We start from the raw sequence: 18,565 nt of genomic DNA on the forward strand, positions 1-18,565 counted from the left end.
TCTTATAATTAGCATTATATTCTCATATTATTGTATTTTTAATTATTATTAATACTTCATATTATTGTTAAGGGTCATTTATTATTATTAATACATATTGTTTATTATTAACATTATTGTTTTTATTATTGTATTAAAGTTACTGGCTTCTAATAACATTGTTTTGTTTTTGTTATTATTATTATCACTATTACTATTATATCATCATCATTAAATATTGCAACCAAAAAACTGAAATATTCAAGGATGTGGGTGTGGAGGGTGTTGAGTGGTAAAACCAGCATTTTAAATATACCCAATCACCTTGTATCATAGCCACATGTGTCACGTTTTTAAACGATTCAACAGTTTGGAAATCGGTTCAAAATTCAACGAATAATTCTACTTAGAGATTGAGAAAAACCTTTTACTGTCGTAATGTCCATGCACCGCAGCCTCCACCACTACCGGTCCAAGATGGCGGCGCTGTTGACGCGTCCCTCCACAGTCGATGCGGCGTCTACGTAAATAACGTCTATGGACGCACTGACCGAGCTCCTCCTCTGCTGCGTTCAAGTCCGACTCGGAATGTGAGGAACTCCTCCTCTTCCTACCACCGCAGTCAGAGCAGCAGTGCTACAGACAATCTGTTCTTTACTCCTACCGACACTGCTTCTTGTCGCTAACACTTTCAGCTGAGAGAAATCACACCGCGTCCGAAAGAGTCGAGCAGAAGAACCAGGGCCCTGTGCATGTGGGTTTGGTAAGCTTTGGATTCCTTTCACAGCTGTGACGTTTACATTCCTGCGCTAAATGATCTAATCCCAGTGGTGAGCAACACGCCATCGAATCTTTTCACGGACATGCAACAGATCGGAAGCAATACCAAAGAAAACATTAACAAAAGCAGACAGTAATGTTCATGTGTGCTATAATAACCAGCGACCATTTTCCCTCTTGCTGTAAAGAGAAGCTGTAATGTTGTTCTGACATCGTTTAATACAAGTCTGTAGAATACATCCTGTGTAGTCCAGAATACTCACTGTAAGACCTGAGAGCTTAAAACAATGCCGTCACATTTCTATTTATTCACAGTGAGCCTTAAAACAGCCTCCATGTGTTTATTTATTAGTGACATCAACGTTTTCAGTCTGGTTTGATCTGTTAGAGCCTGCTTCGTAGGCAGGGCCGGCCCTAGGATTTTGGTGGCCCCAAGAAAGATTTTGTTTTGGCCCCAAAACACTCACAGGACAACGACCTAATAACCCAGACACACAGACACACACTGCTCACAAGTGAATACAAACATACATGCATATTGCCCATGAGTTAACAACAAATATTTTTCATTTTAAAATAATGTGTATATGTTATAAAGGAAGTGACGATTGAACACCAATTAAAGCTAAAATATTTTCAGAAATAAATGAAAATTAACTTAAGTATGAGTATGTATTGAATAAAAATGAGAAAACATGTCATAAATTAGTTGATTTTTTTTTTTTTTTTTTACTGATTTTTATGTCTGTCTATATGTTATGATTTGTGATTTTAATTAATGTTGAGATAAAGATGGTCAAAAAAGCAAATCACACACTGTCATTCAGTTTACCACTTGTATTTGGTTTCCTATTTAGTTTATATTCTCATACCATTTGCTGCTGTTGGTCCTAACATTCTGTTATGCAGATTGTGAAATTAGGCTTGACTAAATGCAAAATACTTGAAACAGTTTAATTCCAACTTGGAGTAGCAGTTGTTTTGTTAGCATTGGTAGCTTTGAGTTGGACAGATTCAAATATATCCTGTGGGGTTCCTCAGGGCTCTGTTCTTGGACTTCTTCTGTTCAGCCTGTTAGTCATATACAAACCCAAAAGGTCACATCTAGGGACACAGGTTAGATAGTGGAGCCCAGAGTTCACAGCAAACATGGGGATATACTGCATAGAAAAGAAGTCGGCGCCAAATGGGGACTTTTTAAAATCCACATTAAATGACTCCTTATTTTGCTTTTACTCTTGATTTTAAAACTCTTTAAATTGTTCTCAATTTTTCACTGATATATTTTTGAAAATTGTTCATTTTGATCTAAATGTGGCACTTTAATCATATCAAACACAATGAGTTACCTTGTTCTGGTTTCTGCTCCCACCATTATTCACTAAAAAAACCAAGCTTCATTTCAAATCAAGGAAAATTATCAAGTTTTCAAAAAGATTTGATTTCATTTTTTTTTGATTGATTCCATTTATTTGACATGGACATCACAATTACATTGGTAACCCAGATGTATTGTTTTAAGTGTGTTAGCACATTATGCTAATTTACAACACCCATCCACAGGAGGCTTTTAAAAAGGTTAAAAGCAACAGAAATTATAACTTAAACTTTGTCTTGGGAACACAACATACATAAACCGTGGGTTTTTTTTTCCACAAACTTAATATATTTTAGAAAGTGTCTATTTGTACGGTTGCCGTACGGACAACCGCCGTTGTTCTAGGTACGGTTACCAAAGTACACAAACGTAGCGTCTTAGGTTATAACCCTATATCGCAACAATTTTTAGGGTTAGGTTTAGTCTTAGTCACATGACCTAAAGTGACCAATGAAAGACGTGTCACGTGACCTAAACTGGCCAAATAGGGGCGCTGCATACAGATAGAATGTCGGTATATTGATACGGCAACCGTACGGATAGCCACTGCATATATTTTACACGAAAAGTGCTTAAAAAAGAAAGGAGAAGTACCAATAATTTCCTTACAAGAAAACACTGTAAACAGAGTTGGTAGGAAGTACTGAATAATTACCACCTATTTCTAATAGATGGCACTATGCTGCATGAGTAAATCCTTTTTAAAATAAAATGGCAATATCCTCATTTTGAAAAGTACAAGGAAATTGTCCAGGGAGCTCTACCTTATATGACTTTGTTAGAGAATCACTGCCACTCCAAGACGTGCACCCTCCTCCTGTTCTCTTTTCAGAGATGCCCTGTTTTCATTTCTCAGGCTATAATTAGCACCAGTGCATTTGTGAGCCATTCTTTCTGTTCCTCTGTGCAGACATGGCTGAGCTGCTAAGGCTGCTGCTGCGCGTGGCAGAAAAAGCTGCGAACGTGGCCCGTGTGTGCAGACAGGAAGCTCCTCTCTTTGAGCTCCTCGTCCAGGAGAAAACCGGCGATGACAAGAACAAAAAGTTTGTCCAGGACTTTAAGACGCTCGCCGACGTAGTGATTCAGGAGATGATCCGACACGATGTCGGAGCACAGGTTGGTGGGAACGTCAGAGTTCAGATGCAGACTAGTGGAAGTTTAGGTTTTAAATCTGTCTCCTGATTGCAGTTTCCTGAAATGGCTGATTTCATTCATGGAGAGGAATCCAACAAGTTTGAAAATGGGCTTGGTAATCTGACCGCACACATACACAACACACGTCCTGCTGCTTTAGGAATGCATCACAACAACACATAATCGCTCAGGGAGTGAAGTCGTAAACCTTCAGGGTCTTCAAACATTGTTGGTGGGAATGAATGCCATCATCGTAGAGGTCTTAGAATGCTTGTTTAAATTAATTCAATATTTATGATGTCGACATGGTATTTGTGAGCTGTGCTTAAAATTGTTTACCTCGAGATTGCAGATTTTCATTTGAACTGGGGACTGATTTTAATTGGTGACCCATTGCTAATCTTCAAAGTAATCTGTGTATCACTCAGCCACCAATAGTTCAGCCATTCAAACTCAGGTCCTGGAGGGCTGCAATCCTGCAGTTTTCTCATCCTGAAATTTACATTTAGCTGCATCTGGGATCTAAGGAGACGGTTGGAGTTATGAAGTTGGTTGTATCCACTGTGCAGTAAAGAACAATTTTTATATTGATAATTATTTCTTTACGTTTCATGAGCGCTTTACAAATGTTCAACCTCTCTGATCCTTCAGAGTTATGCATTTCATTGATCACGCATTGATCATGTTTGTCTCCAGGTGAGTGTGTGACGGTCACGGTGTGCCGCACAGAGTCAGAGACGGCTGCCCTGCTGGCCACAGTGTTGGACAGTAACCACATGGCAGCGGCACTCTTGGCACGAGCCATCCACCAAGACCCAGAGAACTTTGAGGTTAACATTGACGGGCTGGCGGTCCCACTCAGCCCCTCAGAGCTCGGCATCTGGATCGACCCCATAGGTGGGTCCTGTAGTTCATCCAAACTGCAGGCAAACACAATGCTGATCTGCAAAGCCATTGGTCCATGTCACATCTGTAATAATCCTAACGAATAGTTCTTTCTATTTTTTTTTAAGATGCCACCAGTCAATACATCGAGGGATACGAGGAGGTGCTGGTGGAGGGTCGCCTGTCGCCCTCTGGTCTGCACTGTGTGCTGGTTCTGATCGGGGTTTTCCTCCGGAGCACAGGCGAGCCCGTCATGGGTGTCATCAACCAACCGTTCAACCACAAAGATCCAGCAGGTGGAGGGTGAGTTAAGCCGTCAAACAAAGGCTGTGGGTACATGCGATCAACGCTAAACGATTCACCTGCTGCAGTTCGTCCAACAGTAGTCAAAAGGTGCCATTTAGGTGACATTCCCCCCAATGACATACATGTTATTAATGCTGCATTAATAGCCTAAGTGGAGTTCCACGACAAAGCAAATTGTGGAATAAAAATAAGAACTCCTACAATTACAATGTATTTGGCAATTTTCAATTGAAAAATACAAATAAGCATTGTCAAAGTGTGACTTTTTGTCACCTGCAGTAAAATTAAGTCATTAGCGTTGGATCCAAACAGAACTGTGTTCTAAATGTGCAAGTTCTCATTCTGTTTATAGAGAATGTCTTTCAGTATTCCAGGTTTTTTCCATGGTCAGATATTTGACTTAATTGTCATCAATCTAAATCCTGGGAATGTTTGTGTTCAGGTTTCATTGATTTGTTTTAGATAATGCATGCTGAGATTTATGTAAAACACAGAGCTGTATTATATGGTACCTACATGTGTGATAAAACATCAGGCTGTTAGATGAGGTTCAGTATGTCCTACTTATATATTCTGACTCAAGGGGATCTTTCTGTTTTCAGGTGGCGAGGAAAGCACTTTTGGGGCGTGTCTTGTGGTAGCACCAACATGTGTTCAGTGTCGCCGCCAAGAAAAGAAGCAGAAGGAGAGCAAGGGCCGTCTGTGGTGCTGAGCTCCAGCGAGAAGAAGGTGGTGAAGGACGCCCTGTCCTCACTCTGTGGCCCTGAAAAGCTGGTGTATGCCTCTGGAGCCGGATACAAGATCCTGTGTGTCATTCTGGGCCTGGCTGATGTTTATGTCCTCTCTGAGGGAAGCACCTTTAAGTGGGACTCCTGCGCTCCTCACGCCCTGCTCCGAGCACTGGGAGGGGGTGTGGTTGACCTGACTAAGACCCTGCAGTCAACCTGTGAAACACAGAATTCCCCGACAGAACTGGTGTATCACCAGCCATGTACTGGGTGCAAAGGTGCAGACCGCTGGGCAAACGAAGGAGGACTGCTGGCTTATCGAGACTCTTCCCAGCTCTGTAGAATCATCAGGACTCTTAGAGACAAACTGTAAACACTTCTACTGGTTTTTCCTTTTTTTTGTTATTATGAAAGATTGGTGGGAGCCGTACGGCATATTTTAACCATGTGTGTATGCAAATGTACAGTATATATCATATTTAGAACTTCAGGTTTGGGCCAAAAAATATTTTCAAGACATTATGCAGATCAGATAAGGATGTGCTACGTCCTCAAAAACAATGGTAAATATGTTGTTTTAAAACCTTATTGCTTTGTTCCACTTATAGATTAGGCTTTTGTGGCTTTTTGTGTCTAAATTAAGTTTGTATTTGCCAATTATATAAAATGGGTCATTCTCAGAATGCAGGTTTATTGCTTTTAGGCCTTATATCTAGTTTGTAACTTGTTCTTTCTCTGAATGTATCTGTATGCACACTTTACTATCAGTTTAATCTGCTTTAATGGGTTCTCTCTATTGTAGCTTGAAAGAGCCTCTTTTTAACAGGGCCATTGGTATTAAACACATCTAAAAATGCCAGGATGAGATTAGTCAAATGTGTCCATTCCGTGATCCAAACCAAACACCCTCAATCAGAAAAGTTAAGCGTATGTATTAAGATACAAAAGTAGATGTTTATGTTGCCGGCTGTTTAATTCTGACACTTTTTCCATTTTTTTCACCCATATTTGCACAGCTAAAAATATTTTACTGCTTAATGGCACAAATCATCACTAAGCTACTTCTGACTGCATGCTGAATGCAAAGACAACTACTATACATCTGACCTAACATGGAAGTCAAATTTCCACACTTTCCACCATGTAATGATTTGGTAAAGGCTTCAATGTATAAGACTCAGCACTGCACCTCTCTCAAATCTCCATGTAAGGTCCTCGTGGATAAGAAGCACCTTACGGGACCTTTTAATAGTCTATGCTAACAGGTCAGTGAGTGGAATAGCCATATGAGGTGAAATAGTGATACTGGCTCTTTTTCAGTGTGACTTTAGAGTAGAATGAAATATTAATCCAGGTTAAAAACTTGGTTCTCTGCATTCGTGTTCACAGGTTTTCCACAGAGCTACAGTAAAGCCATTCTGAAATTAACACAAATCGTGTATACGGGGCAGTTTTAAAAAAAGAAAGAAAGGAGACGTTGTGCATATACGAAGAAATCAGCTTTATTTTTTTGCAAACCCGATATAACAGAAAAAAGAAATGCAACTGTGATATTTTTTAAAAGTGGTTGCCAGCCAGGGAACTCGCCTCATAATTCCCCACAAAACCCCTGATTGTCATATTTTGGAAAATATTCTGTATATTCCATTAAAACCTTTACCAGGAACAAAATCTGCAGTTTCAGTCTTTGACTCCGAACCGCTACCGTTAATACACAGCCCTGCACATTCTCACACCTGGATGAAAAAACACATTTAAAGTTCCCCGTTCCATCAGACAGCTCCTCACAAAGGGCTGAAGGCGATCAATGTTGGAGAGATGTGATCAAAATAAAAAAAATTGATAAAAGCAATTAAATATAAAATATCTGGGGAGAAATTAAACAGAAAATGAAGAAATAAATTTAATAAAACCCATGTTTTCATGAATTCCCTGGCTAAGCTGTGTCTGTTCTGGTCAAACCAGAACTAGTTAAAAACATTTCACAGTCTGCGATATTAAATATTACAATCCCCCAAAACTAGCTCCCAAAGACTTGAGCAGTTAAATATCATCTTTGAATAATGTGTTTATGATTTCACTTTAATACTCAACAACAAAAACCAAATTCTCATTTGCAAGTGAGCTGCGAGGTTATGGAGCTACACCTCCTACACAGCTGCGGCTGAAGTAATCTGAAATGACTAAATCATCGGTGACTCTCCAATCATCCTTCTGATGTGATTACAGAGGTGGGTGTGCATGTTACCAGAACGAAAAACAAGACCTATGAGTGTTGCACTCAATAGTATGAAGAGCCTCGTCACACAAAATGGCCATATCAATGCACTCTTACTATCTTTCCATCAGATGTAAACAAAAGCAGCTTCATTTTTATTTGCGCTAATTTAGAAGTCAATTTGATGAAGCTGACAATGCACACATTGTTTTATCCCTTCATATAGCACTGAGAAGGAGCTTAGATAAGTCTAATCAGGAAACACAGGCCGTTTTCTTAATTAAAAAGTAAAAATGTTCTTTTTAGCGTGATCACAGCCTTGGCTCGACTCGAGCCAAATGGCATCAACCCCCAAAAAAGTGCAAAATAATTAAGTTCAACTCAGAATGCTGCTGAAAAAATAAACCATTGAAGTGTTATTTTATTGTGTGTTTGTTTTCGTGTTTGAAACAACCAAACTCGAACACAACAGCAGGATAAATAACTTCATTCTGCAAACAAACTATGTTCTCCCCTAAACCGTACGGCACAATTTGGCGACTCTGCCGCTTTAAAACCAATTTTGGAAAGTTGGTGGCCACGGTGACAAATTTTAATTTTCATTGTATTAGTCCACTTGTTTTGATGTGACGCGAGTGACAAAACACAAAACTGCAGCATACATTTAACAAAGCCAATCAGAGTAAAATGACAGTGATTAACTGGATTACACTTTATATTCAAGTGTTGGGGACATCCTAGCACGACTCAGTGCAGTTTAACCATTAAACATTAGTGGAATCTGCTCACTGTCCTGCTGCAACCATAATACAACCCTTGTATTGTTCTCTTGCTGTTTGTGGATAACTTTAGAGTTTTTGTTCACATGTACTCTAAAGTTGGTTAAATGAGATTACTTCTTAAAACATGGAGCCCAATATTCAGGTAACACAGATCCTAATTCTGAATCCCCCTTCAGGCCTGAGTCACACAACAGCTGCCCAAGTTACCTTCATATGTCTGTTAGTCATCTGTGACACTGGTTCTACTGGCTCCGATCCTCACACCAAACATGACAGAGAATGTTAACGACATAAGTGAAAGCTGTATGCAAAAATGCAGGCGAGTAAATCATGTGGTGAATGATTTTGGCAGTAAATGAAAACTCTTTTTTTTTTATTGCAATATCTAGAATAGAACTTCAATGCAAAGGCTGCGATCATCGTCTTCATTAACAATCAAAAAACGAAAACAAATTAAGGTAAAATGGTTGGTGAACTCACTGCCAACTCAGCTGTCCTCCTTCAATACTTGGTGTAGAGTCAGTCTGCTTTCAGCTCCGCTCAGGCCGACCTGACAGCTGTCCTTTAACTCTTCCAATCTGCTTCAGGCTCAGATCTTGGCATGCCAGTAGCAGGCGAGAGACTAACATTGCTGCTGTTTAACGTCCCCTGTGTGGCTTCTTAAAGTCAACTCAGAATTCACCTCTGGAAGGGTTTCCGGACTTTCTTCCTCCTTCTGGGCGGTTTCCCACCGTCGGCCCACGTCTCGCCAGGCTCTGGCCTTTGACTTCCTGGCATGAAGTAACCCGTCTGACCCGTGGGGGGAGAGTATGGAGGTGCCCCGGCACTGGACGGGTGGTGCTGAGACTGACCTGAGAAGAAGCTTCCATTGGCCGACATGTCGCTGGGCGGTGCTCCCTTGAAGATGCGTTCGAAAAAGTTCTGTAAATCTGCAGGGTTGGTTGAGCCGGTGGCGTGTTCTGACGGTGCCCTGCAGGTAATATTAGATTAATCAGACTTAATCAATCAGATTAATGCTTTCAAAATACTACAATTTAAAAAAACAAAACAAAAAAAACACAAGATTTCAACAATTGTACTTGCAAAACTTAAATAACTGAAGTTCTATTTACAAGCATTCTGTTTTCTAGAACTTGCCTACTGTAATACAAATGAAAACTACAAAAAATTCATTTCAACTCAATCCCAAAACAGCAGCATTGATACCAAGAACTGCTCTTTAAGCACTAACAGTGCAGTGTTTGTTTCAAATTGAATCATGTTAACAACAGAAACCTCAATGTTGAGTGAAATATTACTCCTCTGCATGACCCCTTATTAGAGAAAAGGGTTAGAAGTGAGCTATATGCATGTGATTGAGGGATAGAAGCAATATTCTCAAGTACAGTATACTTGCATGAAGTCTGGTTGTTTAAGTCAAGATGATGCTAAAATACACTGCTCAAAACAACACAATGTAACACCAAGTTAATCACATAATTCTGTGAAATCAGCAGGTCCAGTTAGGAAGCGACACTGATTGTGAATGAATTTCACATGCTGTTGAGCAAATGGAACAGATGTACCTGTTCTTCACAGTACAATTTCTGTATTAGCAGATCCACCTGAAGGCTCTTTGGAATCAGAGATGGAGGTGATGGCCTCTGACCACGATTATTGCGTTTCGCCGGCAACTGGGGTAGTGGCCAACAAGTTGCAAACTGAAAACGAGGACCTGCGGAGACGACTTGAGCTGGCTTTGAGTCAAATAAAGCGGCTGCAGCTGTGGACGCGTGTTGTCTGGAGCACTTTGCTAACTCAGATGACCAAATTCGCCATTATACCAGGTGAGTTTGCATTTTATAGTCTGTATTTAGTTATAGTAATCGGTGCATGTAGTATTCAAAGTTAAGTCAGCGTTTCAACTAATACAATACAAAAAAAAATATGCATCATATTTAGATTTGTATTGAAAGCGTGACACGCTTACAGCTAAGTTGCTAGACAGCTCCATAAACATTCAGTGTTGCTGGCGTAGAACAGCCGTCACATACTGTACTGTCAAAATCCAAAACACTATTATGCACCATCATATGGGGCACAGTGCAGCGACAGCTGTCAGGGACTCGGCCACTCACACCGTCAAATGCGGAAGTAAATTTTTGTTGCCCGGTGCAACAAGCCAATTGAGCACATCTGGGACATCATGTCTCTTTCCATACACGAACGCTACGTTGCACCACAGACTGTCCAAGAGCTGACTGATGCTTTAATCCAGGTCTGGGAGGAGATCCCTCAGGAGACACGTTGCCGTCTCATCAGGAGCATGCCCAGGCATTGTAGGGAGGTCATACAGGTACAAGGAGGTCACACACACACTACTGAGCCTCATTTTGACTTTTCCATTGAAGTTGAATCAGCCTGTATAGTGAGTTTCCACCTTTTTTTTAGTAGGATTCCAAATCCATAACCCCATGGGATAATTTAATTTTACATTGATTATTTTTATGTTTTTTTGTTCTCAACACATTCCACTATGTGATTAATAAAAATTTTCAATTGGAACATTTCATTAATTGATATCTAGGATGTATTATTTAAGTGTTCCCTTTATTTTTTTCGAGCAGTGTACATTTTACAAACTATATTTAACATCCCTGTTAAGGGCCAACCTTTTTTTTTTTTTTTTAATTCCTCGTTAATTCCCTTTAAAAATTCCTGGAATTTTAAAACCCTGATATGAACAGAAGTTCACATGTTAACGTCTTTAATTACCAACATAAATAACAGCACTTATCTCTTATATTTTCCATTTGGTTAATAGGTTTTGATCAGACAATCTGAATATAACTAAAGCAATGTAATAATTGAACATGTTGGATAGGGATAGTGATACCAGTTTGTCTCCAAACCGACACAATACCAATACTTAGATCTGGTGTCCATGTTTTTGGATTGCTGGAGGAAGCTCGAGTACCCGGAGAACACCCACGCAAGCATAGGGAGAACAAAGAAACTAAACATAGAAAGGACCCAAGTGTCCACCGCAAGGCTTTAACCCAGGACCTTTTTGCTGTGAGGCGGACGTGCTAACCACTACTCCACCATGCACCATCCATTCAAAGCAATAGGTATCGGTTCTTGGTACATTAGGCAGGTATCAGTATCACTAGCTGTCAATAAAATCCTGTTTACAATGTAGAACCAATTGTTCCCCTGCAGGGACATACCTGTGTCGTGTGGCGTTGCTGTTGTTCTTTGAACCAAATGAGATGTGATACGGTACCCGGTGTGTGTCTGGAGAAATGCCTATTCTTTGGCAGCCGGCCCACTCTGAAACAGAACATCACAGATAGGAGCGTGACTCAGAAAAAAAGGCCCAAATTAAAGGCCTAACAGCAACAAAAAAATGGGTATGCTCACCTGTAATATCAAACACTTTACCATCCATACAGGCAAAGTATGTGATACGTAGGCCGAGCATGCTGGACTCTGCCCACAGGTCTCCCTCCTCAGCGCTATGACAACGGTTGCATTCAGCACAGAAACGTGCCTCAGCAGGTTCACGATCCATCTCGAAGCGTCTGCACACAAATGTCAGCGAGTGGAAAAAGCCTGGAACACAACGCTCAGGTGGTGTGATGTGATGTCAGTGAGGATAATGACATACTTGTGCTTCCCTTCACACTTTGTACACATCATGGTGTTCATGGCTTCCTTCAGGTCATCTTGCAGTTTAGTGAGAAACTCATTCATAGACTTAGAGAGCTCAGTGGCAGCCATACGCTTCCTGTATAGAAACAAAACTGATTGGTTGGTCATGAATTAAATGAAAGAAGTCCCACTTCAATGTATGCTTTGAGTCAATAGGTAGGTCAGTTTTAGCTCAAAGTAGTACTGGGCGATATATCGAGATTCAAGATATAGAGTTTTCTAATTTGGCGATATAGAAAATTACAATATTACCTATATTGATATATATATACAGTATTTTTTTTCATATATTATTTTCTATCAAAATACTAATTTTAGGAGTCGCTGCTTTCTCGACTTCTCAGAACAGCATGAAAAGCACAGTTAGATGGTCACTGAGTCTAAACAAACCACATTAAATAACTCACTCACACGTGCTGTCCCTCGGAAGAGAAAAAAACTAAAGTAGCACATATTGTACAGCTGTTTATTAATAAATGTAGTCATTGTGTATGTTTTACTCCTTTTGTGGATTTTGTTGTGCCATGTATTTTTGTTGTTCTTTTGTGTATTTTTCTGGTAATTTTGGATGTCAGTGAGTCATGAGTCATTTTGTGTCATTTCTGTATGTATGTTGTTCTTGGATTTTTGTTGTCCTATTGTGTATTTATTCTCCTTCTGTGTCATTTGTTGTCCTTTTTCTGAAAGAAAAAAAAAGTTGTTCTTTTATGTATTTCTGCTGTCCCATTGTGCATTTTTTCTCTTTTTGTGTGGTTTTGTGTATTTTTGTTGTTCTTTTGCATATTTCTCTGTTTGTTTGTAAATTTTTCTAAGTTTTCTTTGTGTACATTTGTTGTTGTTTTACGTATTTTTGTTGTCCCATTGTGCATTTTTTTCTTTTCTCTGTTAATTTGTGTTTTTGTATTAATCTTGTGTATCTTTTGCTGTCATTTTGTGCATTTACTTTCAGAACCGCTACGCCATGTTTGTGATACCAATCTTAAAGCACTGTAATGTTATTTTAGCCAGTGTGGCGTTTTGCATCAGCAAATTTAACTCACAATTGTCTATCTGGTAAAACTTAATTTGATTTTAAATGATCAAGATTTATATCGTATATCGTCATTTTGAAAAAAAATATCTAGATATGAATTTTGGTCGTTATGGCTCAGCCCTTGCTCAAGATGTGTTTTCTTTCCATCAACGCTCATGTCGTGTGTATGGAGGGGTGGCCTGCGTCACATGCTTGGTGAATAACAAACATTTGTAAAAGAAAATTCTAAGAAACCTTTTTTTTCCTCTTTGTGATGAAACAAGTTCAGGCTGAAACGTATTTCTTCCATTTTTCTTTTCTTTTCTGCGTGTACTCACAGCTCATATTCTCTACGTGTTTCTGGGTTACTGACGATATCCCAGGCAGCCCTCAGTACTTTAAAGGCCTCTCCAGCTCGTGGATGCTTATTCTTGTCGGGATGGACCTGACAGAGGATACATGAACCATGTCCATTAGTCGTTAACGTAACACTCAGCACGGACATTTTGTGTTCTTCCCTCACATACCTGGACAGCCAGCTGACGGTAGGCCTTCTTTAGCTCCGTCTCAGTGGCGTGAACCTCCACCCCGAGCACTGTAAACGGGTCCAGCTCATCCTCTGGCACCTCAGCCAGTGCCAGCAGTCTCTCCAGCTCCTGGCCCGGCTGTCCTTTCCCACTTCTACCAGGAGAATCGGGTGTTGAGGGTGATACACGCCTGTTTCTTTTCTTTAACAGGTCCCACACTCTCTGGAGTAGAGATGCCACCCCCTTCCAGATCCGCGTTTTCTGGAAAGCTGTCCAACAGTGTTTCCCCCTCTCTCCTCCGATGCGGACCAGGATACCCTTTACCCACTGAGTACTGAGAGCCACTAAAGTGCAGAAGAGTCTAAAACACGATAAGGCAGATGTCTTTACCCACTTTACGGACTGAACTATTTTATCCACCATAACTGCTCCTGTGCATTTTATCCAAGCCAGCACTCGACTCATGTCGGCCTTTATTCCAGGGACATCTGTGACCTTTACAAGAAGACGCAGCACCAAGCCGTGCACTTTAACAACACCAGTTTCTACACAAACTCCGCACTGGTGAGTTAATGTGACAATTATTTCAATCATCATTTGGACGCAGTAGATGCACCAAACAATGAGAGACTCAGAAAGCAACTCTTTAAAGGCCAACACTATCTGATTACCTGTGCGCTTGCGGGACCTGTTTTGCTGACTCTGGTGGTGGTTACGCCTACGGGTCTGTTTGTGTCGACCAGTGCCTGACATAGCACCGCCTTTCTGCATGGAGGAATAAACATTCTGGCCAGTTTGCTCTAAAACTGATCCACCACCCCTGAGTTTCCATCTCTTCCCCCCAGCCGTGTTTCTCCAACCAGAGTCTCCGTTAAGCTGCTGCTCCTTCGCTGCTTCGTCCTCTTCCTGGTTAATAACATGCGAGTTCTCAATATCTGCTACTTTTTCATCGTCAAAATCATCGTCAGCCTCCTCTTTGGCTTCTTGGGATCCACAAAAATTAGTGTTGCCTATTCCAAAGTCTTCAGGCATTAATGGGTTCACGGTTTCCTGAGATTTCAGACATGCTGAATCGTCCTCCTGCTGGCGCTCGTCCTCAGTCACTCTGGCCTCCCACTGACTAGACTCTGTCGCCAATGCAGAAGCGTCATCGGGGATTTTCGCTTCAGCGTCTGCAACATCCCTCTCCACTTTCTCTCTCTCCATGTTCCCAACAGCAGCTTAATTTGGTGCACTGTACAGATGGAACTTCAGGAGAGCCGAGGATCACCTAAAAACATATTCTGTGGCGAAACTTTCCCCAACCTCTCAGAGGTGAGCGAGAGTGGGGTTTGTTGGGAGTCAGATTCAGGTCCAACATATCAGCCGCCTCCTGTAGAGTGTCTAAAGGCGTTGATACAGATCACATGTTGGATTTGGTTTCTGTTAAAAAGAACAGAAACTATTATTGATAAAGAGGCATCCAGGTCACAGTGGAATCACACAAATTTGTCGTGAAACTGAAACTTAACTTAGGCATTAAACAGAGACAAAAAGAGTATTTTGGATATTGGATAATCTTGTAGCATCGCAATACAATACACACATGTTAAAACTTGCCAGCGTGGCTTTTGATTTAGCTTTAGGACTCACATTTTTCCATTGTGATATTTTTCCATTTCACATGTACCAACAGGAACTGGGAGTTTGGTGTCAATTGTTACCATAGAATTGTTTTCCCTGCAAATGCAATTACCAGGAAAATTATATTAAGACACAATGTTTCATTACATAGAGAAGCTGTGGGTCTCCATCTGCACAATATAAAGCAGAAAAAAATGTGTAGGTGGTTGGAGAAATATTGTCGGACAAATAAAAAAGAATCCAAGATGAATTTTAAAAGATCGCTGATCATTCAATCTCCTGCTCCCTGTAAAAAATAAATAAAAATAAAAACTGCCTGGAAAACGTGTACTGTATGTCCAGGCAAGTCAAGAATTTACATTTATCCCTTTGCATTTTTTTCAGCAGAGTGGCACTTTGTGCACCTTAAATAGGACAAATTGGTTTAATTCACGTTATTGTTTATTTTATATTCGGGTGAGTTGAAAATGTCATACTCTGTAAATATGTAAGTATATCCAAAGTATATAAAAAGCATGGTTATTTCTCCAACTGCATTTATTTCATCTTTTTTTTCCCCCATTTCAAAATGACTGTCTCGTATTGTTATCATGAGCCCAGTATCGTTTATAGTCTTGTGAACTTTGAATATCGTCCCAACGCTAGCACAAAGACCGAGGTCACTGGACCCTAAAATCTCCTATATAATGATGCTTGACCTTTTTAATCACAAAAATGCACCTACATTTATGAAACAGCATGGATCATATACTGCACTAAGAGTCTGAGAGAAACAAAATTTTGATCCTCTCTATGTCCTGTATATGCTGTAGGATTGACAATGGGGGGGTGTAGAAAAAATGATTTGGCGATATATCAAAATATTACGTCGCGCGATTCTCGGATCGATTCAAAATGCATCCATATCGATTATTTTTTTTTACCTTTATTTAACCAGGAAAGTTTTTTTTCACTGCAGGAGACATTGTAACTGCACAAAGAAGTGCGCTTAAATCTGGGCATATTGACCAGCTTGTGTTTTTTCAATAAAATCTAAAAAAAAAAAAAAAAAAAGTACAACTTTCAGCATATATTTGTTGTTCTAGGCATATACCTCAGTTAACGCTGTTATCCGGAGTTTCTGAGAGGACGTCTCGATGTCCCGCCCTCAACAGCTTCACTTCCACTCACTGCCTATACCAATCTACCAGAAGCCACGCCTCTACTTTTCAGCACGCGCATCACGTAACATAACAAGGTCGCATCGGGTTGCATTGATATAGGTCTATGGCTCAGGTAAGAGCCAAAAATCATATTTACCAGTTTGCTGTGCATAGTTCCACATTCACCTTGATTGACAGTCTCAAAAAGCCTATTGGCTTTGACTTCCTGACGACCGGCCGTAGACCATAGTAAAAAAAACTAGTTCGGTATTTTTATGAATTTTAAAAAAAATCATACATAACAGATTTCTCAGAAACTCCAGGTATCAGCTTTACGTTGCACTAAAGTCAAAGTTAGTTTAAAAGCCAGAGGCAGATTGTATGTTATTTTTTTATTTTAAGTTGTTGTCACATGGATATTAACATGTTAAAGCCAATGTTTTGAGGGTAAAATATGCCAATAAAATATATGTCATACATAGTGTTCTCATGAAGGTGTACAAATTTACAGATTAGTTTTCTTAAGTCATTTATTAAAAAAAAAATTGCAATATCACATACTTTAATATCGGGATATATCTATTGTATCGTGACGTATGTATCGGATACGAATCATATCGCCAGATGTCAGGCAATACACACCTCTATTTGACAATAAAGCTGACTTTGACTACTTAAGACATTACCTTTGTGAATGTACCAGATAGCAGCTTCTTTTGCAAGACTTAGATGTCAAAGTTTGATTTAAGGAGCAGACAAAAGGCCGGAGAACTGCACACAGATGAGTTAAAAACAAGCCTCAGGGTGAGGAGACAGCGTTTTCATCCAAGCTACTCATTCAGCCAGAATAACACGGTTCGGCGTGTTTATCACTGATGATATTTAAAGGTAAAAAGCCCACATTAAAACCTAAAGAAAATGTTCCATGAGGTCAAACTGACAGATGGCAGTACTGACAGCTGACCGTCAGTTATGGGGTCAGTGCATGTTGACGTTTGGCGCCTGTTAGCATGAGGAAGCACTATTACCATAACATAGGTTAGCTCTCGACAGCTAAACGAGCACAGCACCGACCTAAATACACCCAGGACGAGACAAAGTTACTATACAACAAGTGAGCGCTGATGTTTGTGTGTGACAAGCAGCTAACTACCAGCTAGCAGTGAGCAGCGAGCAGGACGAGCTAAAACAAACCCTCTCCGACAGCTTTAAACACAACAGAGGCTCACAGACAACACAGCTCTGACAGACACACAGACAGCACAGCTCTGAGGTGAGTGTGTAACCTTACAGGACAACAGACAGCCAAGTGTTGTTCCTCAGAGCTACTTCTTCTTCTGCTTCATTTTCTACTTTCCATCACTTTCTTTTTCCTCATCCAGTCTTCTTCTTCGCTTACAAATGAGCAACAACAGACTCACGGTTGCCATCTAGTGTTCATAAAAACCTTAATCTCACTTTTTCAACAAAAATCTGTATTTTGTACACTCTAATCCTGATTATTGTCTTAAGAATTCCATTTTTGTAGATGGTCTGGCACACTTAGCTTAAATTTGGCCCTTTCTCAAACTCTTATAATGTATTTCTCCTAAACTTCTGTGACATCCAGTGTTAGGACAGCGTGTTCACTAGGTGTACAAATGTGTGAATGGGTTTGGTCCAAAATACATCGGTGATATTTTAGTGACAGGTCAGGTAGTGGAGCCCAGAGTTCACAGTAAACATGGTGATGCTGCGTTTAGTTGTTATGCTGCAAAGAAGTGGAACAAACTCCCAGCGGAGCTGAAGTCAGCATCACATGTGAACATTTTTAAATTAAAGTTAAAGGCATTCTTTTTCTCTCCTGCCTATGACTGAGAGGGAGGTTTTTAATTATATTATTATTATTATTACTGATTTGACATGTTTTTACTGCTGATTCTAATCTTCTTATTGGTTTTTGAACTGTTAAATGTTTTCTGTTGCACTTTTTAATCATGTAAAGCACATGGAATTGCATTGTGTATGAAATGTGCTACACAAATAAATGTGCCTTGCAGCCCAATATTTCATAACCACTAACATATGCCATGATGTAAACACAATTTGTGTAGTTTAAGTAGGCTACTGGGTATGAGGTCATAGTGTTACATCTTTATATATTAGGCTTAATACATGTTTCAGTTACATGTTTTGTGCAGTGATTGGCACACGTGACTGAGGTGGCTCCGGTGGTCAGTGCTCGCGGAATTTGTAAAGCATTTATGAAATAATTTATTAAAATGGTATAATTGCAGCCCAAACAGTGCAGTGCCCGTAGGAAATATGTATTGCTATTTGCTATAGAAAGGTGGGAGGGTAAACAGCCTTTTCATGGATGGCCAAATGAGGTTGTGTTT

At 40.0% G+C, this 18,565-nt stretch overlaps 2 protein-coding genes across 4 annotated transcripts; one reads left to right on the forward strand and one right to left on the reverse strand.

The window, feature by feature from the left end:
• The first annotated feature begins 574 nt into the window (after positions 1-574).
• On the forward strand, positions 575-6,861 carry inpp1 (inositol polyphosphate-1-phosphatase). 2 transcript variants are annotated; one of them, XM_028447039.1, is made up of 6 exons: positions 575-742; positions 3,048-3,253; positions 3,326-3,386; positions 3,968-4,168; positions 4,285-4,459; positions 5,065-6,861. In XM_028447039.1, the coding sequence occupies exons 2-6, from the start codon at positions 3,050-3,052 to the stop codon at positions 5,561-5,563; spliced, it is 1,140 nt and encodes a 379-aa protein (XP_028302840.1). In that variant the 5' UTR covers positions 575-742; positions 3,048-3,049; the 3' UTR covers positions 5,564-6,861. The 2 variants fall into 2 exon arrangements, with proteins under 2 accessions (XP_028302840.1, XP_028302841.1); XM_028447040.1 differs by having other exon boundaries at positions 577-733.
• On the reverse strand, positions 6,675-17,613 carry dnajc14 (DnaJ (Hsp40) homolog, subfamily C, member 14). Of its 2 annotated transcripts, XM_028447038.1 has the most exons (8): positions 17,479-17,577; positions 15,055-15,141; positions 13,423-14,844; positions 13,234-13,340; positions 11,840-11,959; positions 11,593-11,753; positions 11,400-11,502; positions 6,675-9,160 (listed from the first exon to the last, which is right to left on the reverse strand). In XM_028447038.1, exons 3-8 carry the CDS (start codon positions 14,626-14,628, stop codon positions 8,869-8,871), a joined length of 1,989 nt encoding a protein of 662 aa, XP_028302839.1. In that variant the 5' UTR covers positions 14,629-14,844; positions 15,055-15,141; positions 17,479-17,577; the 3' UTR covers positions 6,675-8,868. The 2 variants fall into 2 exon arrangements, with proteins under 2 accessions (XP_028302839.1, XP_028302838.1); XM_028447037.1 differs by lacking the exon at positions 15,055-15,141 and having other exon boundaries at positions 17,479-17,613.
• Between the last annotated feature and the right edge of the window lie 952 nt (positions 17,614-18,565).

The sequence above is a fragment of the Gouania willdenowi genome, chromosome 5, assembly GCF_900634775.1.
Source record: "Gouania willdenowi chromosome 5, fGouWil2.1, whole genome shotgun sequence".
Lineage (NCBI taxonomy): Eukaryota > Metazoa > Chordata > Actinopteri > Blenniiformes > Gobiesocidae > Gouania > Gouania willdenowi.

Bases quoted from the DNA above. Each gene is read 5' to 3' on its own strand.
- inpp1 (XM_028447039.1), top strand. From the start codon at position 3,050: ATGGCTGAGCTGCTAAGGCTGCTGCTGCGCGTGGCAGAAAAAGCTGCG. The intron at 4,169-4,284 runs GTGGGTCCTGTA...TTTTTTTTTAAG, and splicing joins CATCTGGATCGACCCCATAG to ATGCCACCAGTCAATACATC. The intron at 4,460-5,064 runs GTGAGTTAAGCC...TTCTGTTTTCAG, and splicing joins AAAGATCCAGCAGGTGGAGG to GTGGCGAGGAAAGCACTTTT.
- dnajc14 (XM_028447037.1), bottom strand. From the start codon at position 14,628: ATGGAGAGAGAGAAAGTGGAGAGGGATGTTGCAGACGCTGAAGCGAAA. The intron at 11,960-13,233 runs GTGAGTACACGC...GTTTCTATACAG, and splicing joins ACACGTAGAGAATATGAGCT to GAAGCGTATGGCTGCCACTG. The intron at 11,754-11,839 runs GTATGTCATTAT...ATTTGTGTGCAG, and splicing joins AAGTGTGAAGGGAAGCACAA to ACGCTTCGAGATGGATCGTG.